Source organism: Malaclemys terrapin, chromosome 11, assembly GCF_027887155.1.
Source record: "Malaclemys terrapin pileata isolate rMalTer1 chromosome 11, rMalTer1.hap1, whole genome shotgun sequence".
NCBI classification, from domain to species: domain Eukaryota; kingdom Metazoa; phylum Chordata; order Testudines; family Emydidae; genus Malaclemys; species Malaclemys terrapin.
In genome coordinates, this window is record NC_071515.1 from 70,232,266 (window position 1) to 70,257,228 (window position 24,963).

General features: G+C 41.8%; 1 protein-coding gene across 3 annotated transcripts in view; it reads left to right on the forward strand.

Annotated features, from left to right (window-relative positions):
• HSPBAP1 (HSPB1 associated protein 1) overlaps nt 1-18,931 on the forward strand; it is a 63,703-nt gene extending 44,772 nt beyond the window's left edge. The window contains exons 5-8 of one of the 3 annotated variants that reach the window (XM_054044656.1): nt 4,176-4,347; nt 13,678-13,761; nt 18,019-18,129; nt 18,315-18,931. In XM_054044656.1, the coding sequence (XP_053900631.1) occupies nt 4,176-4,347; nt 13,678-13,761; nt 18,019-18,129; nt 18,315-18,869 (922 nt within the window). In that variant the 3' untranslated portion in view covers nt 18,870-18,931. The remainder of the gene's footprint in view (nt 1-4,175; nt 4,348-13,677; nt 13,762-18,018; nt 18,130-18,314) is intronic. The other 2 variants (XM_054044657.1, XM_054044658.1) reach the window with 2 other exon arrangements.
• The last annotated feature ends 6,032 nt before the right edge of the window (nt 18,932-24,963 follow it).

Genomic DNA, 24,963 nt, shown 5'->3' on the forward strand with positions numbered 1-24,963 from the left:
CTGCCTTCTCAAAATTACTTCCTCTCTCTCCGGGAAAGGAAAGTCCTGTTGCTTGCTCCTCCCTGTGACAGAATATGCATAAAACCTTCAAGCAGACTGGAAACAAAGTCCTTTTCCTCCTCAGAACAAGAAGAACGTAAAGCTTTCAAAGAGGCTGCATGTTAAGACAGTTTGGGGATCCCTTGCCTCTTTAGAGCAGAGACAGTAAAGCCTTTTTAACTGGCTGGCAAACAACTCAGTCTTTATTTCCCAAATTCATAGATTCTAGGACTGGAAGGGACCTCGAGAGGTCATCGAGTCCAGTCCCCTGCCCGCATGGCAGGACCAAATACTGTCTAGACCATCCCTGATAGACATTTATCTAACCTACTCTTAAATATCTCCAGAGATGGAGATTCCACAACCTCCCTAGGCAATTTATTCCAGTGTTTAACCACCCTGACAGTTAGGAACTTTTTCCTAATGTCCAACCTAGACCTCCCTTGCTGCAGTTTAAACCCATTGCTTCTGGTTCTATCCTTAGAGGCTAAGGTGAACAAGTTTTCTCCCTCTTCCTTATGACACCCTTTTAAATACCTGAAAACTGCTATCATGTCCCCTCTCAGTCTTCTCTTTTCCAAACTAAACAAATCCAATTCTTTCAGCCTTCCTTCATAGGTCATGTTCTCAAGACCTTTAATCATTCTCTGGACCCTTTCCAATTTCTCCACATCTTTTTTAAAATGCGGTGCCCAGAACTGGACACAATACTCCAGCTGAGGCCTAACCAGAGCAGAGTAGAGCGGAAGAATGACTTCTCGTGTCTTGCTCACAACACACCTGTTAATACATCCCAGAATCATGTTTGCTTTTTTTGCAACAGCATCACACTGTTGACTCATATTTAGCTTGTGGTCCACTATAACCCCTAGATCCCTTTCTGCCGTACTCCTTCCTAGACAGTCTATTCCCATTCTGTATGTGTGAAACTGATTTTTCCTTCCTAAGTGGAGCACTTTGCATTTGTCTTTGTTAAACTTCATCCTGTTTAACTCAGACCATTTCTCCAATTTGTGCAGATCATTTTGAATTATGACCCTGTCCTCCAAAGCAGTTGCAATCCCTCCCAGTTTGGTATCATCCGCAAACTTAATAAGCGTACTTTCTATGCCAATATCTAAGTCGTTGGTTTGACAAAACAGGCTTACACTGAAGTTAGTGGTGCTGCCTCTCCAGTACAGCCACTGAGCTACCCTAGCCCTGTGCTGCTAACACTTGCTTCCTCTTATGTGTTTCAGACTGGCTTCTTTAGAGATTAACAGGCTATACTGCTGTATTGTGGTCCTGCTCATATAACGCTTGCCTTCCTGCATAGAACCCAGGTCTGGAGCCCTATGGCTTTCTAAGCGAGTCACTCTCCTGTCCCTTCCCAGGGCGTTATGGTTGTGCAAAATATTACTGCAATTGAGTTTTGGGAAATAGGTTAACTATTTATACTGAAAATTCTCTCTTATGCCAGCTGCTTAGCAGTAGTTTTTATTATCTGTACCAAGAAATGTCAGCAACCTGTGGTACTCCCATCTGTGCTGATCTCTCTGGTTCTGGCTACTTTTCTGTTCCCATCTCTTCTGGTTTTGTGCCACTTCGCTTTCTTCATGTCTCATTTTCAGATCTGTGACTTAGAACTGACAACCAGATTCTCTAGGCAAGTAAGTAAGAGCTGAATAGCATGAAAATAGGAGAGGAACAAGAAGTGGGGAAGCAGCCAGAATCTGGAAGTAAGAGGGGAGCAGCGCAGATTGTTTTAACCTTGCTTCAAAGTGCTGCCTTCTGTTTTTCCAGTCCATGGTGTCAGTAAATGTGCGGGTCACTGCTGTATTGATTAGATGGCTACTCTTAAAACATTTCATAAATTCACCATTTGGGCTATTACTTTAATTACTCCTACTCCTGGTTATTTCCATCACGTAGTGTATTCTCCTTATAAATTGTTATTTATATGCCTGTTTACTTTGCCGCATGTATTAGCCATTCAGCTTTATGGAAAAATACGTGCAGAAATTACCTGGTAAGAAGATTTATTTATATTATACATAAAACTGATGCTCCAAGGTCTGGCAAACTCAACATTTTTTCAGTGCAGAATGTGCAATTTAAATAGATTGTAAACTCTTTGGGATATGGTCCATCTCTCCTGTTTGTTCTGCACAGCATGGTGCATGCCGATGGAGTACCACTAGTCACAGATAGGAATTGAGCTTGGGACCTTGCACTCTAAACCATAGTCCTCTACTACTAGAGTTAAGATCCCATTAAGTGGGAGCAGTAGTAGGCTCTTATCACTATGTGGATTAGCTACTAGAGACGTCATGACCTTACCCAGTGTGTTACACTGACAATACTGAGGTTGTGGGGGTTTTTTATGCCGATGGAAGAGCTCTCTCTTGTCGGCTGTATTGGTATAGCTGCGCCACTGCTGCGCTGTACGTATAGATATACCGTAATCCAAAGTGGCACCAGACCCTGTCATAATAAGAGATGCAAAACCTGCAGACGTATCTCCACTGCTACAGTGATCAACACCCTCCCACAACACACCTTTCAAGAGCCATGGGTCCTATACACGCCTATCACAACATGGATCCATGGGTCCTACAAATGCCTCATCCAGTGGACTAAATGCCCCAAAACAACTATCATGAGTGAAACTCTCTACACTCTCAAATGAACTCAGACAGGAAAATGACAAAAAACAAAAATACATTTTTACCTGTGGGTGAACACTTTTCACAGAGAGATCACTGTATCTGACCTATCAATCTTCATGTCAAAGAAAATCTACACAACTCTTTCAAAAGATGAGTCGGGAGCTTAAATTCAAACTCTGTTAGACAGTACAAATCATGGACTGAACAGAGACACTGGATTTATGGTTTATTACAACAATCTGTAACCCACTTTTTTTGTCATATGACTACAAAGGTGTTAACGGGCCACTCCACCTTGAATGGTCCCTTTAGATTAGAATATGTACTAACTACTTATGCTAAACAATCTGTTCCACCCTGCATTTAGCTGGGACACAGTACCTTTCCCACACCTGTAGCTTAAAAGCTTGTCTCTCTCACCAAAAGACGTTGATCCAATAAAAAAATTACCTCTCCCACCTTGTCTTGCGCATCACATATCTATCTAACTTATGTCTTTATACCATACTCATAACTATGGTAGATGACCACCAAATTATTATGGATTATAAATTAAATAACAATTAACTTTGTGATTAACAAATGAATATAAGAAATGTAGACGACAACATGGAGTAGAATATCAACATTGTACTCCTATTACTATCAACATCACCTACGTACAGTGCCCACTACTTATAGCAAGCAGAGATATTACAGACAGTCAATTAGTGAATCAAAATATATTTACCTAGTGAAAATTTATTCTTCATCCATGAGATCATGGTTCATAGGAAAAATGTCAGGTGTTGTGAACATTTTGAGGCCTAACTCTCTAAGAGTCTACGCTTACACTTTACTCCCGCCGATGTAAGCCGCCCACTACACTGACTTAACAATTCCACCTCCTTGAGGTGTAGCACTTACGTTGATGTAGTTAGGTTGGTGCAGTGTCAGTGTAGACACTGCGTTGCTTACTTCAGACTGTTCCAGCTGACAGACGGAGCCCCGCTGCCCAGGGCTCCGGCTGTCAGTACCCCACGCAGACAGTTAAATCGGTGCAAGCACCCCTGGTTAGGACGTGCACTGCCGACAGAAGGAGTTAGTGTGACCATGCAAAAAATTTAATTACTGCAGTGGCTGTGTGTCGACGTAACTTAAGTTGACTTAATTTTGTAGTGTAGAGTTGCCCTGCATATGTGTAGGTTATTCAAGTGCTCTGTAGAAGGAAGGAGAAACTAAATGGAAGAGCTACAGACTACTTTTTTTATTCCCCTTGCAAAACTAATTGTTGAGAAGCTGTAAATCTTCCTTTTTAGTTAAAAATGTGTAGAATTTTTTTAAACCATTTTTAGTTGAACAGCCTGTAAGAACTGCATGTGTTCTTACTGTGTAGGAGATGCAAACAGCAGGCTGGTTTATGTTTTATTGAAAACCTTGTGATTGCCTTCAGTCATCCATCAGAACAGGCATTTATTGAATCAACTTTTATCTTCTCTCTCCTTTCAGGAAAAGATGGCACCTTTTCCCACCTAGCAACACCACTTTCCTTTATCCCACTAGGATCCCTTATGAGGAATCCAGCATATTCAGCAAAGTCAACGTTGTCAACCCTGATCTGAAACACTATCCTCGGTTCACTAAAGCCCAGGCCCATGTGGTTACACTCAATCCAGGACAGGTACCACCCACACTTAGACTTTACTTTATTTTGGAACTTTTTGTAAATAGTTTATGCTGCTAAACATGAGCTAGGAAAAGACAACAGAACAGCTTTCCCCTTCCCCTCCCCCAGTATACTTGGGATTTAATACAATTATCTGGCTACAGTAACTTGCTTTGCTCACTATTATTGTTTCTCCTGACTTTTAAATGAGAACTGCAAACACTTTGAGGACTAGCTCAAAAGGCTGCCTAGTTTTATAGAAGTCCTTGCAAGTACTTACATATCCTCTTCTTAAAAAGGTGTTTTGAAACTTTCTAGAGCAGTGCTCTAGCCTGTCTACTCTGAAACCTGGATGTTGTGTGAAGTGTACTTGATTAATGAGTAGGCAGAGCTAACAAAGAAACGTGTTTATGTTATGACGGTGAGGAATAACCTTCACCATGGAAACATTTGCCCAACTTGTTGCTTTAACAGTGGAGTATTTATAATGACAATGCTTGCATTTATAGTGCACTTCATTGAAAGATTGTGTAGCATTTTACAAGGGCGTCTGAGTATTAGTAACCCTATTTTAGTGATGAGGGAACCAACCGATGGACTGATAAATCAGTCTTTGAAAATCAAGCTATAAGTGAGTTACTCAACATCACACATAGGGTTGCCAACTTTCTAGTCGCACAAAACTGAACACCCTAGCCCCACCCCTTCCCTGAGGCCACACCCCTATCCCGCCCCTTTCCATAGGCCCTGTCTCCCACTCACTACATTCCCCCTCCCTTAGTGGCTCACTCTCCCCCACCCTCACTTACTTTCACTGGGCTGGGGCAGGGAGTTGGGGTGCAGGAAGGGGTGAGGGATCTAACTGGGGGTGCAGACTCTGGGGTGGGGCCAGAAATGTGGATTTCAGAGTGCGGGAAGGGGCTCTGGGCTGGGGGTGGGACAGAGGGGTTCAGGGTGTGGGAGGGGGCTCTGGGCTGGGGAAGGGGGTTGGGGTGCAGGGGGGATGAGGGCTCAGGGCTGGGGCATAGGCTTTCCTCAGGCTTCCTGCCTGCCCTGACTCTGCACTGTGCCCCGGAAGTGGCCAGCAGGTCTGGCTCCTAGGCAGAGGCGCAGCAGGTGGCTCTGCGCACTGCTCTTGCCCACAGGCACCACCCCCATAGCTCCCATTGTCCATGGAGCCGGTGCTCGGGTGGGGGCAGCGCGCTGAGCCCCAAGGCCCCCCTGCCTAGGAGCCAGACCAGCTGGCCACTTCCAGGACGTAGCACGGAGCCAGGAGAGGTAGGGACTAGCCTGTCTTAGCTCCGCAGCACCGCCAACCAGACTTTTATTGGCCCGGTCAGTGGTGCTGACCGGAGCCACCAGTGTCCCTTTTCGAGAATCCACCATGAACCTTGGTAAGTTGTTCCAGTGGTTAATTACTTTCACTGTTAAAAAATGTATGCCTTATTTCCAGTCTGAATTTGTCTAGCTTCAACTTCTAGCCATTTACTGCATTAGTTACCCATTTTCTTACATTTAGCAATGCACATTCTTGTAAAGTGCTCCTGAAAATAGAAAGCTTAGACCTTTTCAAAGTAATTTTATTGTGTGCAAAGCATATTAATAGTTTACACTATGTTAAACTAAATGAATGGTTTTGCCATTTGCCCTCCTTACAGCATTAGTGGGGGGGGGGAGGTTTGATACTAAATTATTATTTTTTGCTTAATATCAGTAAAACTGTGTTTATTTAGCATAGCATTATCTACAGTGCCAAGCACTGCTATTGCAACGTATAACCTCTGTCTGAATGATTCAGTTTGATAATGACTATAATATGATCTTAATTAGGCTTAAACTAATTACAAATTAATCTTTGTTAAGAATAAAGGTTGTGGGTCAGCTCAGTAGTATGCAGTGCCATGAAAAGAGAGAGAGACACACACACTCTCTCTCTCTCTCTCTCTCTCTCTCTCTCTCTGACTTGGGGTACTGAGGAAGTGCCTCCATCCATTCCACAGCAAACTCTTAGAGCAGTCTCATCCCATACTTCTCAGCCACAAGGATGGTGGTTACTGGCTTGGGACCTTTATTGTTTGAGTGAGAAGGAAGAAATAACCTAAAAGGATGCCATTATTAATGATGGAAAGATCCCTAAAGAATAAATACTTTGATATCCACTCAGTCTCTCTCTTTCAGATGGGAATTAATACAATTACTTTAGGATTTTCAATCAGATTTATTTTGTGGTAATTTTTAGTTATCTCCACTCCTTCTTAGAGAGTGAACAAAATGTTTGGGGTTAGATGCTGTAACAGTACAGGATTGAAAAATAAAGACAAAGATATTCTTGGGTATTCAGGAAAGCAACTGCATGTAGGCTGAGTGCAGCTATGAATATCAAATAAACTTAATGTTTCTAATGCCACCTTCTGGCCAATGTGTTTAATTTCATCAGTTTGCTATAGGCAATTTTCTATGCTCATTTGCAAAGTTTAATGCAGTATCCCTCATTAGTACATTGAGACATTATATATTGGTACAGTGTGCTTTGATTATAACATTATGTGCTCTTTAGCCCCTTATCGCTGGAAGAATAGATTCTATTCCCAATTTAACTAGCTGTATAAAGACTGCATTAGTTTTTAAAAAAGACTTCAGTTTAAACATGACTTGTGGCTGTGGGCTAAATTTCTAATAAAGCCTCAATGCAACCTCCAATTTTGCATCCACAATATATTTTGGATGCACATGATAACACTGAGACATCTAACTGTTTGGAGGGCCAACCAGGTAGCTGGAGGTCTCCAAGCTAGTGTTTGTATCTGCAAGTGACTGAATTCACAAAATTGCAAGCTCAGACAATTGCATGCAAATTTGCAAAATTTCAGGGGCAAATTGAGAGGCTGTTTTTAAAAATGCGGCCTTAGCCATTACTTGATTGTTCCACAGGGGAGAATCCCAAGTGAGTGAGTGACTGCTGATACATTCATTCACCAAACTCATGTGTTTTCACCCAAAATGCTGCTGTTCTGGTTTCTTTGTTCAAAGATGATTTAATGTGTCCAAAAAATACAAAAAAACTTTTAAAAAAAGAAAAGCCTGAGCCATATCGTATTCTCCCTTCATCCTCTTCCTTTCTCTACCTTTTCCTGGACTCCTTCCAGAGTAATAAGAGGCTTAAATTTAATGCCTCTAAAATACTTTAAGATGGTATATAATTGCAAAGAATTATTGATCATTGTTTCCCTACGCCCCACCTCCCGTTACTGTCTCCTCCTAACTTCTCAGGCTCTGGTGCTCCTGTCATTACGTCCCCCATGTCATGTGATCAGTAGAAAAGAATCACAGAACCGAGGCACTGTCTTCCAACAGTGAAGAAAGAGCTTTATCAAAATAAGGAAAACAGAATAAAGAATCACTAACACTCTGTCTTTCTCTCTCCCCCTCTGCTTCATTGTGTGGCTTCTGCCTAGAACATCTCACAACTCCCCTCCTCCCTGGCTTCCTGCTAAAATTGTAAACAAACAGTATACATGTCCTCACACCAGCCTCTCTTTCCACAATCAGTAATTCTGCTAAGTTCTTTGAGGGTCTTTGTTCTGTGTTTGTACAACAGCTAGCGTAATGGGGTCCTGGTCCGTCACTCGGGTTCCTGGGTCCTACTGCAATACAAATAACAAAATAATACCCCAAACAACACTGTGACTTCAGGTGGGACCAGGTCGTGAACTCTTTACTTTGCTCTTCCCCAGCCCTTAGGCAGGCAAAACTCCCACTGATTTCAATGAGGGTTTTACCTGAGTAACCAGCTTTTTAGCACTTCAGGAATTGGCCCCAAGTAATAAGAAGCAAGAGCAGATAAATTCTTGATAAACAAAGTTCCTGTCTCCACATAAATACCCTTGAAAATAAAGAGCAGGTCAGGAATACAGGAAACATAATATATTCAAGCTCTTGTTAAAAGTCAGTAAAATGTTCAGGCTCAGAGGGTAGATTAAAATATTTAAAGGGATTTTGCTGTAACTGGGAGTTTGAATGATTTTAACTTAAGAAGAATCCAAGTGTCGGAGGTGAGGCCATTCGATTAACCTGGATAAAACAACTCTTCTGGGGGCAGCGGTGCATGTGGCTGCAGATCAGCCTCTCACGCTGCCCTACGGAGTGGGCTCGTGCTAACACCGTGCAGCATCTGCTTGGCTCAGTTAAACATCAGAACAAGCCTATCAGGTACAGAAAAGTTGGACGAGGTGGAGCAGCTGGTAGTGGATTTATGCCATTATCGATGTTGAGCTGCCAGAATAGGTTGCCTCAAAAAAATGTTCACTTCGATCCGCAAAATATGTGAAAAATCCCTGGCTGAATCACCTTCCCCATGGAAAAAAAACCCATCCGCTCCACTCCTCCCTGTACCCATCAATAAGGAAATCTACTAACTACATACTGTTTCCTCCCATTCCATCAATCCTTCCATCCCCTGGTCTAGTACCTCTTGACCCACCATTTTGTCCCCTCCCCGGTATTTCATTGAGGCTGCTCAAGATGGCTCCCCTACCAGATAGCTGTTGCCTATTGCTGCAGCTGTGATAGCAGCCCAGTTCTCCTGCAGTGTGTGAGAAGAAGTGGAGACAAGACAAGCTGTTGTGAATGGGAGGACGGGAGAACCTTGTGGTGCACCGCCCTACCAGGGTACATTTACATTGCAATAAAAACGCAGGACACCAAGTCTCAGAGCCTAGGTCAAACTGACTTGGGCTTGTACGGCTAAAAATCACATTGTAGATATCTGAGACCCACCCCCTCACAAGGTTTCAGTCCAAGCGTCTACACTGCCATTTTTTAGCTCTGCAGCCTGAGCTCCACAAGCCCAAGTCAGCTGTCCTGGGCCAGCTGTGGTTGTGCCATGGGTCTTTTTATTACAGTGTAGACGTATTCTTTAAGAGGCTCTGTTGAAGGATGCAAGAACGGGATAGCTCTGTCAGCATCTGCCACAGTTGCCGCAATAGTGGGTGCACTCAGAGTGGGAAGACCACTGTAATAAGCTGAGCTGGCCTTGGAATTTTTAAATTGCCGCCTTCACCACCCAAGTTCTCTGTGCATCACTTTCTGATTACCAAATAGCTCTTTGTGACAAGCAGTGATTACTTGCATATACATACTTCGCTCCTTGGGCTTTTTATTTCTTTAAAAAGCGAGAATATCAGCACCTTACATTTGCTGTAAGTTTCAGTAGCAGTTCCAACCCATTATGTGGCTCTGGATATACAAATCCATCATTCCATTTACTCTATAGAAGTTATCTCTGTATCTGTGCTCTAATGTTTTGCCCTTTCATTTTATCTTTTTCAGGAGATTTGTGCAAATGCGTTTAGTTTGCCTTTATCTGCGATGAGCTATATCTGCCATCCACTACCCAAAATATTACAATTATCTGAGTTGCTTCTATCTGATCGTTTGTTATTTAGTTTTGTATCTTTCTTTTCCAACCCCTGCAACTAAGTGGCTTGAGTGAAAAGCATGCCAACAGCGAATTCTTTCTCAGCTTGACATTATTCTGTCTGTGCTTTGCTTTTTGACTTAACCTTTCACCAACGTCCGTAGATCTGTACGCTAAACATTTATCCCTGTTCCTTCAATTTCACTGTGGTTTACCAGCATGTTTCCCATTGATTTTCAGATGTTGTTAAATATGTATGCTCCACTTTGAAGGAGCACAAAGGTATGGAACTCTGTTTTGTTTCATTTGGAGATCTGATGAAGTTTTTGCTTTCCTTTCTGTAAAACTAGGCATATGAAAATCCCTACCTTTCCATTTCTCTTTCTGATCTGAAATATTCCCCGTGTTCAGCCGGTTTTGTTCCCTTAGGGGCTGTCCATAATTTATGTAACTCATTAGGGCAGATGGTGCCCAATCTTATTACACAGGAGGGCAATCTAAACCTAAGCACAACCTTGTGTGGGCCAAACAGATTCAGCATATTTTAATAAGATTTAAAGTCACCTGTATTGATTTATATTTTAAATCCTTCTTGTTTCATCTGTGTTTAGATTGAAACAACCTATGTACAGTACTGTCTATTTACATCATTTTAGTTTACACAAGTGTGTAAACATGATGACAAAATGCTAATGAATCAGCTATTAGTATACTGTGTTGAAGCAGACCACGGGCCTTATGAAATGCTCTGGTGGGCCGTGTATGGCCCGCGGGCTGTAGGTTGGGTATCCCTGCACTAAGGGGTGGATGGGTCTTTAATTTTGTGTGTTTTGTTTCAGTGTTAAAGTGTTCAAGGGATGGAGGGGTCTTGAAAAAAATCACCAAAAAATGTGTTACATAATTTATGTAAGCCCCATACAGGTTATTTTTTGCACACAGGTGTCTGTGATCACTTTTTTGCTATGTCTTGCAACTTCCCTAAAGATTTGCCTATTACCTTTAATAATTTCACATTTCTTGCTAGCATAAATTCTGATTTTAATGATCATATGCTTACTAAACCCAGCTGTTCTCGCTGCTTCTTATTTATGTTTCCTACTTTTCCTCGTGCAGTCAAAGCTTTGTAGCTGCCCCAAAAATTCTGTAAGGAAACAGTGCTGGCTCCAGATATATACATCCTTTACAATTATTACATTTGATGTAATGGCACATGAAATCCCCTCTTCTGCTCCTGCAACCAGAGACCAGCCACACTGAAAGGCCAGACTGCCTTCACAACCTTCCTTTCCTTACATCCAATACATTTCTCCAAACAGCACCTTGTATTTAAGCATTTCTGCACTTACCAATTTATGTTATCTTGCTTTTGCTTCCTTGCCATCACCCTTTCCCTAGTACTCAGGAGACCAGGGTTCTAGTCCTAGCTCTGCCATTGATTTGTTACATGATGTTAAACAAGTCACTTCTCCCTGTGCCTCCGTTTCCTCATCTGTAAAATGGGAATAATCCTGTTAAGTATGGCCAACGTTCTTTGGCTGTATACATGTAGCCATATTAAAACACACCATTGTTTGCTTGCTGTAAGCTTATCAGGCGATCCAGACAGCTCTGTATTTGTGGCCTCTCCCCTTCATTATTTCCCACTCCCCAATTTTTGTGTCCTCTGCAACTTTATCATAGATGGGGGGGAAAAAAACATAAAATCATTAATAAATAGCATAGGCCAAGAACTGATTCCTGTGGGACTCTACTAGAAACACACCTGCTCAATGACGATTCTCCATTTACAATTACATTTAAGACCTATCGGCCAGCTTTAAATCCATTTCATGTGTGCCATGTTAATTTTATATTGGTCTAGTTATTTTTAATCAAATCCCAAGTGTGACCCCAAGTCAAATGTCGTACAGAAGTCTAAGAATATTATATCCTTCCCTCTTCTCTCTACTCCCCCTTCCTGTCACCAGCTAATATATCAGAACTTTCAAAGTGAAATCCTGGTCAATAGGAGTTTTACTGTTGACATCAGTGGGGCCAGGATTTCACCCTGCACCTTAGGGCCTGTTTCTCATTTATTCTGATGCTCATTCACACCGCTCTGGAAGTATAAAGGAAGCATAAATTACACTCCTGAGTGATGGTGTGAAGTGGCCTTAATGTAAATGAGTATTGGGTGCTTAGAGTTTTGCTATTGACTTTGGTAGATCAAGTTCAAACTCTAAAACTGGGTACTATAGTCATAGATTCTGAGACCAGAGAGGACCTTGGCATCTAGTCTGACCTCCTGTATAATACAGGCCATAGAACTTCTCTGATTCCATTGTGATCCATCTCTAGCAACTGGAAGGATCTGTAACATCTTTGGACTTCTGCACCACATCTACATTTTAACATTTGGTTTGCTTAATGGCAAGTATGCATTGTGCTCACAGCTGCATGATTCGGTCTGTTCTTGCTCAGATCAGCCACTTACTCTGGTCTGTAAGCTGCGTGAGGTTAAGGTGACTTTCTGAATATTCTTGACCCTCAAACATCTATAGCCTTTCGCTTGTTTTAAATGGAAACTTGTGAGCCGTATTTCAGCTCATCATCCAAAATTAACCCAGGCTCACAGCCCTGATGCTACATTTATGCAGGTGCTTAATTGACTTAAATGAGACCACTCATGTCCATAAAGTTAAATGTGTAAGTAAGTGTTTGTAGAACGGGGGCCTCATTGGTCTTTTTCCACATAGTTTTCTAGTCAACCCACTACTGTATTATCTGAAAAGGTGGTTATCTTGATGATAGGACATTCTTATAAGTAATTTGTGTCTAGCAAGAAAAAAAAATGGCTATAGTTCAGATAAAAATCATTGCTGCTCTTCCCCTTACTGAAGTGTATGTTTTTACTGTCTCTATAGTCCAACCATTTTCTTACCTGTTCAGAAACAGTCTTTTATGCGGTTCTTGATAACCCTATGTTAATCTAGTGTTCTGCAATCTATAAAGCTAGCACTATATCATCAAAACAACATTAATGTCTTTGTACCATAAAAACCAAGGTTTAAAATCAATTTTATGTCAAAAATATCACACTAATATAGTAATATAGCTCTGATCTAAACTAGATAGTCATGATTTTTTAGGGCATCTTATTTTTTAAATAGTCTACTAAATTTGACAAGTGTAATAAAGGATAGTTATTCACCAGAATTAGAGCTGCACATTATTAATCACTTAGAAGAACTTTAGAATACTGACTTCCTGGGGAAGCCAGCTTGGCAGTCTTTATAGAGAAACTGGAAAACCTACTAAACTGGAGAGTCTACAAAGAGTCCTTGCTCAGCAGGGTATGGTTAGGACTTTCTCTAATGTCCTGCTAAGCCAGCTGGCAGCTTCTTATGCCTCTGGCCCTCACTTAACTGAAACAGTTATGAGGTTACAACCCTGTTTCAGATCAGAGGATTTTGGATAAGAGGTAGTAGAGGACTGAGTCCACTGTCATACACAGTAGCGACTGACCTTGTGAAACAGTGGAATATGCTGAGCTTGAGGGAGAAATGAAAGTCAGACCCCCTGCATTGTAGACCTGGCTAACCTCTTACGTGACCTTGGGCAAATCATTTAACCTCTGTGTGTCCATCTACATAAAAAGCATGCTGTTACCTCACAGGTGAAATGTATTTGTGTTTGAACTCTTTGGATGAAAGGTATATACAAATAACATTTGCTTTCTTTTAATGATTCTGGGTACAGTATGGTGCTTTGCTAATGAGACCATACCATCATTTTTGCCTGACTGTTTCAGACTGGGAATACTCTTCTAACTTCCTTTTAAATAAGGGAAATATTCCTGTTACACTAGAGGTTTAGTAGACCGTTTGCTACAGTATTTGAAAAAGGAAGATTCCTGCTGCTATTCTAATGACTGTGTCCCTTCATTTCAGGTCCTGTTTGTTCCCAGACACTGGTGGCACTATGTAGAAAGCATTGACCCCATCACAGTCAGTATAAACTCTTGGATTGAACTGGTACGTTCCTTTTAAGAGATGGCTATGGGGTTCTTAAGCTACAAAGCATATGCCATATAGTGTAGGCTCACTGGTTAAAAATAAATAATTCTGCCCCACATCTGATGACACGATGAGCCACAGAGTGGTTTATAATCTAATGTTTTCATAGCACTTTTCATCCAGAGGGATCCCAACACACTTTACAGACTTGTGTTTATAGAAGGATTATTTATCACCCATCACTAGAATGCAGCCATGCTGGGCCAATACATTGCACAACTGTTTGTGTTTGCCTGGATGTTTTTAGTAAGGAAGCAGAAGAACTTCTCTAACTAATACTACAGAGGGGAATTTGATCAGGTCACAGAGTTATCACATGTCTGCTCTTGAGGAAGGAGCTTTAATCATGCATCCACTGGCCCAGCTCTTCCTCTAAATCCTTACACTGGATTACAAGGAGCCTAGTAGAGGCTCCCTTAATCTTGCCCCATGCCTAGCAGCTGCATTCATGGCTTGGCAAGGGAGTAGGCAGGCTCTACCCCTGAACAACATGATCAGTCAGACTTTACATGAATAAGGATTTGAAGGCTCAGAATTTAAGGCCCCGATTGAGCAAAGCACTTGAACTCAAGCATGTCCTTACATTCACCCTATTCAGCAAAGCAATTAAATACATGCTTAATTTTAAACTGACTTTAATGGGACAAAAAAAAGCATATGCTTATGTCCCATTGAAGTCACAGGTTAACATTTAAGCATGTGTTTAATTGCTTTGCTGAACAGGATGGACTTAAGTATGAGCTTGACGCCTTCCCTGTTCAGCAAAGCATATGCTTAAGTGCTTTGCCAGATCAGGGCCTAAATGACAAACAAAATGGCAAAGAATACGACTACCTGGAATGTTTAATTCACATCTTCCTGAGAGTGGAGATTGTGCTTGTATTGGATTTTCTGGCTTAGTTAATTTCTCTTTTCTCTAGGCGTTGATTTTTTACTGTGTTTGGAACGATCACATATCTATTGGTTAACAGTGATATAGTCTCAATACTCCACAATGTTTTTAAATCCAAATCATGTTATCATGAATACTATTGCAGTATGAAATACTATTAAAGTGGCTAAAAAAACAGGCTTTACTAGGACAGAAATCTGTGAAGTACCGAATGAGTTATACAGGGCTGGCCCCTTTTCTGGGCCATCTTCTGGCATCTTTATACTGCTCTGGAAGCACAGAGGGGTTCAAACCTGGGTGGATCCTCCTATGAAAGAATTCTCATTGTAAGGGATATTCAGCTATAAGAACAATGTGGAGCAGTCCTATGCCAGTCGCTTACACAGTGTCACATACAGGGGGCATCTAGGAACACTGCATTCCCTCTGTTCTGGGTCAGCAAGGCAGCCTACAGGCAGCCATTCAAGGCTGTCATAAATTTGTACAGGCCCTGAGGCAGTTCTGATTTGTGCCAGCGACTGGGGGGGCCTCGGTTAGTGTCTAGTATGTAAAGGTGACTTAAAGCCCCCTCCTCATCCCTAAACTGGGCTCCGCCTCTTGAACTGCACCACTCAGGAGTTGAAGGTCGGAGTCGGGCCCATTGTACGAGATAGATAAATACAGAATGATAGAGCTATTTGTTGGGCATATTTTTGTTTCCTTTCCCTTACTATTTTCTCATTTTGTTATCCACTGGTACAATAAAATGGAGCCAAATTCTGCAACCCTTACTAAGGCAAAGCTCTGACTAAACACAATGGGAGTCCAATTTGAATAGAGTCTGTTGGAGTTTCCTAATAAGATATCAAAAATTAAAAGGCCCCACAAACAAAATAAATGACTTTGGCTAATAAGCAAATTGCACAGTAGTTGAACCTTAGAAAGGAGCGCCTGTAATCATTGCGGCACAGGTGACAGTCGATTACAGCCTATTATCCCTGCAGATGACAGCAACATTGTTTTTAGATGTGGGCAATCCATCTAGGAAAATAATTCATGACACGGGCACTAAAATATAATATTGAGAACGTTTCCATTACCCATTCAAGCAGTGCTCTCACTTGGAGCTGTAACCAGCCGCTTTCACTTTGACAGATGCGTGTCATGCCAGCGTCATCCTAGTGATACCTTTAATTATTTTGCCAAGACTTTTTAGAATAAGAGTAGAAGTTTAATTTGTTTTCAACATAATGTGACAGATTCAAGCCCTGCTTTCTAACGAACTAAGTCACATGATTAATGCGGCCCCAGGATTTAGCACAGTCGGATGGCTCCCAAGATCACAATACCTTGAAAAATATTAACCGTGTACACGTGTAGTTTTGCAAAGGGATTGCTCAGTGCAACAAAAATAAGTCTACTCACAGGACTGCAGGCTGGGAACGTGCTGCTTTATTTTACTACATCACAACAGAGCCTAGAAGGGAAGGGGGAGTCAATTCCCTCTAACTAGACAAGAAGAGAGGAATAGAGCATGGCTGCTACTCTGAGTAACCCAGTTAACCCTTGATGACAACTTTACTATATGTAGAAATCAGGATGTCGTCATTTTGGCAGGGAGGAGGTTTTTATGAAAGAACATTAATAAATGTGAACAGATACCCCCATATGACAGCCCCACACACACCACCAATGGCAGAATTTTGTCCTAAAACTAGTGTGCAGAAATGAAGATAGATTATTTTTCTGCGTGAATTCCAGGTTCTACTGTGAAACTCCAAGATGCATTACAGCCTTTAACACCCTTCCCAGCAAGATATAAGGCTTGACACATCCTAATGTTTCAAACCCCCAACCCAAAATTTGACAGTCCATGGCTGGCTGGTTGGCTCATACTTATGGTACATCTTCCTTTTTTTCCTGCTTTTCCCCCTAAGAGCCCAAGTGACTCTTAAATTATCTGTCCATTTCTATTGTACTCATCACTGTGATAGCTGAGTGCTAATCAACACCGCACACCCTGATCAACCGCCTTCCCCTCTAACTACCCCTCCACTGCCTCTAAGCTATTCAGTTAAATAGAAAGTGGAAGACAACAGACTGTCGTTTAAAATTATGTTTCTCTGTTCTAATATCCCAAATTAGCCCATGTCTAGCTGGCCAAGGGATGAAGGAAGAATTCAAGGTCTGTACCACACAAGAATCAATTACAAGAACCCCATAAAACTCTTAATCTTTCTATAATTTTTCATTTTATTTTTTGGGAATGTCATGTTATTTTGTGTTATCCTGCCTGCCAGGAGAGTGGGAGGCCCTGCGGTATTGCAGAGCGAGCCTGCCCTGCACTCACCCCACAGCGGCAGCTCCTGTCTCACAGGCCTGGGCCCCGGTTCTCCTTTCTGGTCATTGCAATCTGGCATGCAGGGTCACAGTGCCACTCAGATTTGACCCAGGTGTCCCTCCATCATGACCAGGGAGTGGCTGGACCAAACTGGAGTAGGCCCCCAGGCCTGGCCCCGTGAGACAGGAGCTGCCACTGTGGGATGAGTTTTGTTTTATAATAATAATAATAATAATAATAATAATGGAGATATCCCATCTCCTAGAACTGGAAGGGACCTTGAAAGGTCATCGAGTCCAGCCCCCTGCCTTCACTAGCAGGACCAAGTACTGATTTTGCCCCAGATCCCCAAGTGGCCCCCTCAAGGATTGAACTCACAACCCTGGGTTTCGCAGGCCAATGCTCAAACCACTGAGCTATCCCTCCTGTCATTTTATATATTCTCTTCACATTTGCAAAGCTGTATCAATTACTGATTTTTTAGTTTAGCAGAAGCCCATCAGCATCCTTCCGGGAAGGAAACATTTGTTTTTCCTTCTGTTGCTATTTAAAACTGCAACAACATATTAGTGGGCTTCTGTTACTGTCAAATGACAACAAGCTTCCTGAATTTTCATAGGACTTAGTCATGTGCCTTAGTAGCCCCAAGGTATTTGCTATCTCACAGTAATATCCTTTGTGGTTCAAGTGTTTAAAATATTTATATGTATAATTTTGTAAAATGCTATTGGGGTCCATCTAGATTAAAGGGGCTATATAAATGCATATCATCAGAAATTCAAGAGCATTCATATTCTGTATAATTTATGAGGTATCAGATTTAATTAACAAAATAATCCCTCTTGCAACCTCTTCTTCATGTAAGTAATCCCATGATTTCTTGTGTTAAGAAGGATTTTCAAGATAAGGCTCTTGGTTTGGTCCTTTCTAAGGTCCTCCAAGGCTTTCTAAAGGGTGCAAAATGCCACATTTTCTCCATTTACCTTTTATTTTCTTGGGATAGGATGCAGACCACAAAGCCCGGGTGGAAGAGGCAATAACTCGAACACTAGTGTGTGCCATAAAATCTGCAGAAAACCCCAGTCCTGTGGATGCCTGGCTGAATCCTACAGAAGTAAGCTCCTTCTTGTTTCCATTAGCAGCAATAGCCTGGAGTTACTGACATTTGTTTTAAACTTACTAGGAGTCTTTTTTTCCTGGGTAATAAATTAAGTGCCTTTCATACAGCTAAGCAGCAGCATAGCATTGACTAGAAACGTACAGCTTGTTCACTATGTTTATTTTTGTTTGCTTGTTTAGGTCGAGGCAACATCCCATGAAATCAATCTTCAGTACTTAAATGGAGCAATGTCTGCATATTTAGAATATCAAAAGGTAACTGTATCAGAGGACAGAGATGCCAGCACCCATGATACAGAGAAGGAGGCATCTTCATGTAAAAGAAGGAAAATACAAGTCAACCCCAAACCAGAGGACTATAAATCAGGAACCCATGAAGTTGGTTTTACAGTGGTTAAAGCAAAAAAGTTGGAGAAAATACCTTTCGGGGTGCATCTTATTCCAGTATTACCACGGTCTCAAGAAGCAAGCTTAGTGGGGGCGGGAGCAGCGGAAAGTGACTCTAGAGACTGTCTCAGCAAAAATGAAGAAGGACGTTTTGGAAAATCTTGCTGCACGGGGAAGCAATCGGTAATGAGTAATGACTGCGAAACACTTGCAGCTCAAACAGATTCAGACAGCACTGCAAACTCTTCACAAATGGCCATTTCTACAAATGACTTGTTAGATTGTTTGGTTAATCCACAAGTCGTCAGTTTAGTGGCTGGTCTCTTGTTGGAGAGAGAGAGAGTTTGATAGAGTATTTTATCATTTCTAAAATAAAGAGGAAACTGGCAGGCTTGTTCTGGGTTTTTTAACTCACTAGTAATTGAATATTTTACTTTTGTTAAAAAAGTTTGCATATTTTTAAGATATAGACAAGTATGCTTGGGAATGCATGTAAGGCCCCAGACCAGCACCATATTTCAAATGGTTAAATGGCAGAATAAAAATGAATACCTGAAACAAGAATAAATAAATAACATTAGGCAGAGACAACTAATAGAGATAAAACAAAGCCCCTTTGGGATCCATCTGATTAGAAATATAAAATACCCAGTGGCTACACAATTGTCCCCTGATTGGGTTACAACATGGTTCCAATTTGTGGAGTGTATCTTAAGTGTCCTGTAACCTAATAATTCGTTTAAACCTATAACAGATATGTGGAGCCTCAATTTATATGGGGTTCAAACAAACTCATGCACAGGCTAATGAGAGAATGAGTCCGACAGTAGGCACTGGTGTACTTTTATGCCTCCTATTCTCTGCCTGTGTCTCATAATAGTCTAGTTTCCTGGGGGTTGCAATACTTAGGTCTAATTTCAGTTGTTGGGTTTAGTGTGTGGGTTCTGGGTGGTTCTGATGGACTGTGATATACAGGAGGTCAGACTAGATGATCTGATGGTCCCTTATGGCCTTAAATGCTATGACTCTATGAGTGGAGCCTAGAAATTGATACACACCTGGACAACAGATTCTCAGTACGTGGCAAAAAAACTACACCTGAGGTGAACACCAGCATTTGGTCCCAGAGTATCCTGTCACTGAAACAGGCGTAATCCTGCGAAAGGCAATAACTATGGGGAGTTAAGATCTTGTAGCACCCAGTACTTTATGGCCATGGTCAAAACTGGAAAACAACAGAGTAGGATGTAATTAATCCACTTCAGCATTTCATGGAATGTTGGGCTTGATTCAGCGGCTCAGACACAGCAATAACTGTACCTGAAAGGAAGTTTCATCCCAGGGGAAAAACAGCTGTCGTCTACCAGATAGTAGGGCAGCTTCAATCTCCGAACCAAAGCTGCCTGGGAGATGTATTGAATCATGCACTATTTCGGTACACTAAACCTATTCTCTCTTCAGCCAGTGCTGGCTGGCTCCAATAAAAAGTTCTGTGGTGGGGTGGGAAAAGAACCTACAAGGAGCAGGAGGTGGTCCTCAGGTAGATTGGGCTACAGCACAGGGAAATATAGCCAAGAAGATAGTTTTACAATGAGGATTTAAAAAGAGTCAGGAAAGGAATAGTACATGAAATGGAAAATGCATGAAAACCAGCTACTCCATATGAAATATGAAAAAATGTTAGTGCTGTAAGTTCTGCAGTCCTCCCTCGGCTCAGACCCTCTGAGCGGCTGTTCAGATCATAGCAAATTTGAATCCCTCTTCATACAGTGGGCTATTTTAGACTCATTAATTTTTTTCAGCAGGTTTCCAGGGAAATTGGGAGGAAATCCATCTTTGTATATCCTGGAAAAAGCATATTTTATTTTCTCCGGTACACAGCAAGGGTCTGTTCACAAGTTTAGAAGCTGTGCAGAATCTTTTTGAAGCTACGGTGTTGCTCTCTGAAGCATGGTCTTGGGGGATTAACACATGGTGAACTCAGTGTTGTTTTCACCATAGGATATGTCTAGCTGGAGGATCTTCGCAAGAACATTTCAATAAAACACAGTTGGGAAAGTCATTTAAAATTCCCCTGAAATGCTTAATGTCTTTGCTTGACCTGAGGCAGCACTTCAGAATGGCACTTGTCCTAATTATAGCATCAGCCAGATTCTTTTGGGAATAACGTCTGCAGTTATTAAGGTGACAAACTGGTTTCCTGTTTTACCCATTGATAGCTCTCTTAAGCACCCAACCTTTTGGCCTGAAATTTTCTTGGCCTGATCTCTGCCCAATGGTGCTATTTCACACAAGTCGCTTTCCAACTGTTTTTGAGTTATGGAAGTCATAGGGGTGAAGATTCTCTTCATCTGCAGTTGTACAGTTCCCAGCGCTGTGTTGCCCTGATCCTGTTTCAGGCCTTTGAGTGCTACAGCTATGTAAATGAATAATAATAATATGGGGGTGAGAAACACTTTTCCAGTCATTAAAAAAAATAAAAAAATAAAACCCTTTTTGAAGAGGGTTAGAGAAAGATGAATGGAGGTGGAAATTTGAAATGGTGCAGAGATATGTTCCTTACTGAGCATTTGGGGGTCAGATTCTTCACTACTGACATGAGTAAGGGTTGCAGGATTGGGCCCTTGTCCTTTGGTTGGGAGGAGGGAGGAATTAAAATTAGAGAATAAAATTATAAGCAGTTGGGAAAAGTCACTTCTGAGCATGCTCAGTGGAAATTAAGAATTTCAGCGGAGTTTAAAATGTGGTTCTGCTCTGAAAAATGACTCTTTGCATTAGGAGGTTGGGAGGCATATTTGTTGTCTCTCTCTGCCCTAAATAAAAGAAGAACAGGAGTACTTGTGGCACCTTAGAGACTAACAAATTTATTAGAGCATCTAATAATAATAATGCTCTAATAAATTTGTTAGTCTCTAAGGTGCCACAAGTACTCCTGTTCTTCTTTTTGCGGATACAGACTAACACGGCTGTTACTCTGAAATCTGCCCTAAATGTGCTCAGTTCACAAGTAAAATCCTCTTTATCTAATTCCCAGTCCTCCACACTCAACCATGGCCCCAGAACCAAGATGGGTTCTTTCCTTTTTCTTCTTTATTATCAGTCACAAAGATTGCAGGCCAAATTAGGTCACTTATTACATTTATACAACCCCCCTGTCTGTTTAATGCCCTCAGTGGTAATGCCTCAGTGAGATCGCACAGGTGTGACAGACTGGAAGTTAGTAAGCCATTCTGTTGATGAATGACCCAGAGTAGAAGCCACTTCATTTACCGGTCTGTGTGTTGGTGATGCCATGCCAGGAGGTGTAAGAAGTAGTTAGAAACTTATTGTAGTGGCATCTGCTGCCTTTAGTGACTCACGCGGCACCCTGGGAGCAGATCTGTAGAGTAAGAAGGTGCAGTTTTTACATAGTCACTTTTCATAATAAAACCACACTCTAATGAAGCTCCATCCCCTTTGTCACATTGCTACAGTTGCTCTCTTCTCAGCCTGACCACAGGCATTGGGCACAGACAGAGGCTGCTGCTGGGAACATTTGCATAAGGTGAGAGATATTGTAAATGTTTCATTCAAATACACTCAGTGAAAATCCTCATGAAGAAAGCTTTTATATCTGAGAGAGGGTACATTCACGGGGTGGGAAGAATGAGCAGATCCTCGGGTGCAGGGCTACTACATTCGGCAAAGTCTAAGCTTGCTTAGAAAAAGTTCTTTTTTTCTATTGCAAAGATAACTTCAGATATCACAGGGCTAGGGCTTTTTATATTAATGTGAAAGATTTCCCAACTCTGTATGTCAGAATGTCTGTCCTTGAGAAGGCTTATAGACTCCTAAAGATCCTAACACGATCTCCCCTATGGGCAAAAACCCAGATATTGGTACAGGAGGGCCTACCTTTAAAAGAGTCTGCATAGCAGGGAAAGCCATTGCCCCAGCACTGAATTGTATGCATTAGGCTAGAGAGAGAGACATCACTCATTGCTCTAAACAAACATTCAATCTGTCCGCAGAGAGCAGCATTTTTATGTCTCGCCAGGTGTGGACCATGATTAACGGATGAGGCTACAGTCAGAGATCGTTATCTGGGGAGGCCAGAGCAGATCGGTTTACAATGCTAGGTAAAAGCACCAGAAGGGCTTCATGTCTCAGAGGCGGACTATAAAAATCAGAGTCATACTCAGTGCAAGTGGTTATGGAGAGAAAAATTACCACAGATGAATGGAGTCATGTATGGCAAATGGCCCGTGGACTAACAAGAGGGAAATTTACAGTTCCATGAGCCAATTCAGAGTATACAGAAGACCATGATTTCTGACTCTCTTGTCATGTGCCTGCACACAGGAGTTTGAATAACTTTCTACATATTAAGAGTGTTTAAACAAACTGAGTTCTGACCTTTTTAATGACAGCCTGTTTGGACAATGAGGTGGGAGCTGAGTCCTCATAGACCCAAGGCTAAGGAAGGTGAAGACCGATGTTCTAGCTATTTTTCTATACAATAATTATAATTTTTATTTCAAAAGAATATAGACCATGGATTTCCTGATATCTCTTATCCTTACCAAAGTAAAGATTTTATAAGGTAGTGGTTATAAAGTGTATACAGCTAATCCTAATACCATTACCAAGGTACCATGATGGTTAACCCTTAAACTACAGTTCTCACCCTTCCTCTGGCCCCTTTCCCTGGGCGAAAGGCCCAGAGAAGTGAAAAGGGCTCTGAAAGCTCCATATTCAGCACTGGGGGAGATAAGTCCTCAGGATGGCTTATGGCTCTTGCAAGGCCTGGCGTTGGGAGCGTGCCAGGCGTAGGACAGGAGGCTGGTACCAAGGGTGTGACTGCAGCATTGTGGGGATTCTGCACAGTGCTGTAGCCCATAAGGTAGTCCCAGGAGGCTGCCAAGTGCTGAGACAGGCCCCAGGACTCCCTAAATTCTGCTGAGGGCTCTAGCACCTGGAGCAACCCAGGATTGGGAAGGCATAAATATGGTTTAAAATCACTTTAGCCCCCGCTCCCTGGCTGCAAATTCTGTGCCGTGTCACTTAGAGCAGTATTTTTGCCATTGACTGGAGGAGGCCAGGATGTCTCCCTAGGTGTGGAAGCAGGCTCATAGAGGGTGCATTTCTCGGAGTATAGTGGGAGGGAAGCAGGGTGCTTTTCCAGTAGTGTGTGTGGGGGGGGGTTCCCTAGGAAAACTTTGCTGGCTGCAAGGACTGGCGTCAGAGCAACTGACAGGACAGTCCTGCTGGAGGAGGTTGTGGGAGGCGTAAGTAGCAACAAAAAGGGCTGGGAGCTCATAGGATCAAGCTGTTGTGGGGGCTTGTCTGGCCTAGTAAACCAGACAAGCAGTTTTGCCAGTATCCAGAAGAGTAACGTCACTCGTGGTGTCTGAAGGGTTAATGTTTAATTAATGTTTCTAGTGCCCAGTCTACACACAAAGTTGCACCGGTGTAACTCAAAGGGTGTTTTAAAATTGTTTTAGTTAAATCAATGCCAGTTTCTGAATGGACACTCTTAATAGGACTTCAGCCTGGTTTATAGCCATTTAGCTGGTGTTGATCCCTTACTTACTGAAGCTAAATGGCTAGAAACCAGACTGAAATCAAATTAAGAATGGCTTGCAGGAGTTTGCACTGATTTAACTCCATCTATATTAAAAACAGATTCTAGTTAAGCCCATGTAACTTTGCATGAAATCCTAGCTCCATTGACCTCAATGGCAAAACTCTTTTTCTTTTTTGGGGACAGGATTTTTGTGCATAGCCAAGACCTGTAAAAGGAAGAGAGATTTCCCAAAAGTCCCACAGGCCAAGATTTGTAAAGATTTGTAAAGGTATTTCGGTGTTGCTCCACTCAGAGCTGCAAGGCCTACATGATTTATATGGCTATGTCCCATTTTCAAAAGTGACTTAGGCACTTAAGCACCTGTAAGTCTCATTGACTGTCAGTAAAACTTAGGCTCCAAAGGCCCACATTATTAAAGTTCTTTAGGCACCTTACTGCCATTGATCACAGTCAAATGCTGAAGTTTTGCTCTGTCACTGTTAAAGCTACCTTGGAAAGCCTGGACAAGTGCAAGCTAACTTTTGCATACTTAAGTGAGATAATTTAGCTATCAACGTACCAGAAGATGACAGGAACTGAAAACTCCTATATCAAAGCAAGATAAACTTCCCCATTCCCCTTGCAGACTCTTTAAAACAGCACTAGTAACTTTCTGTCCTCAAACACGAAGGGAGCTGAACTTATTTAGGATGTCTGCAAAAATAGTCACATCTTTTAGGGAAAAACAAAACACCCAAGCAATTAGGTTTCTTACAAATTTTTGCTCCCTTCTTGTAAACCTTTTTCTCCATTACAGAAGCGTCATTTCACAAGTTACCATTTTACTTCATGTCATTAATTAGTTCCCTGTATTTAAATTTTGTTCCCTTTGTATGT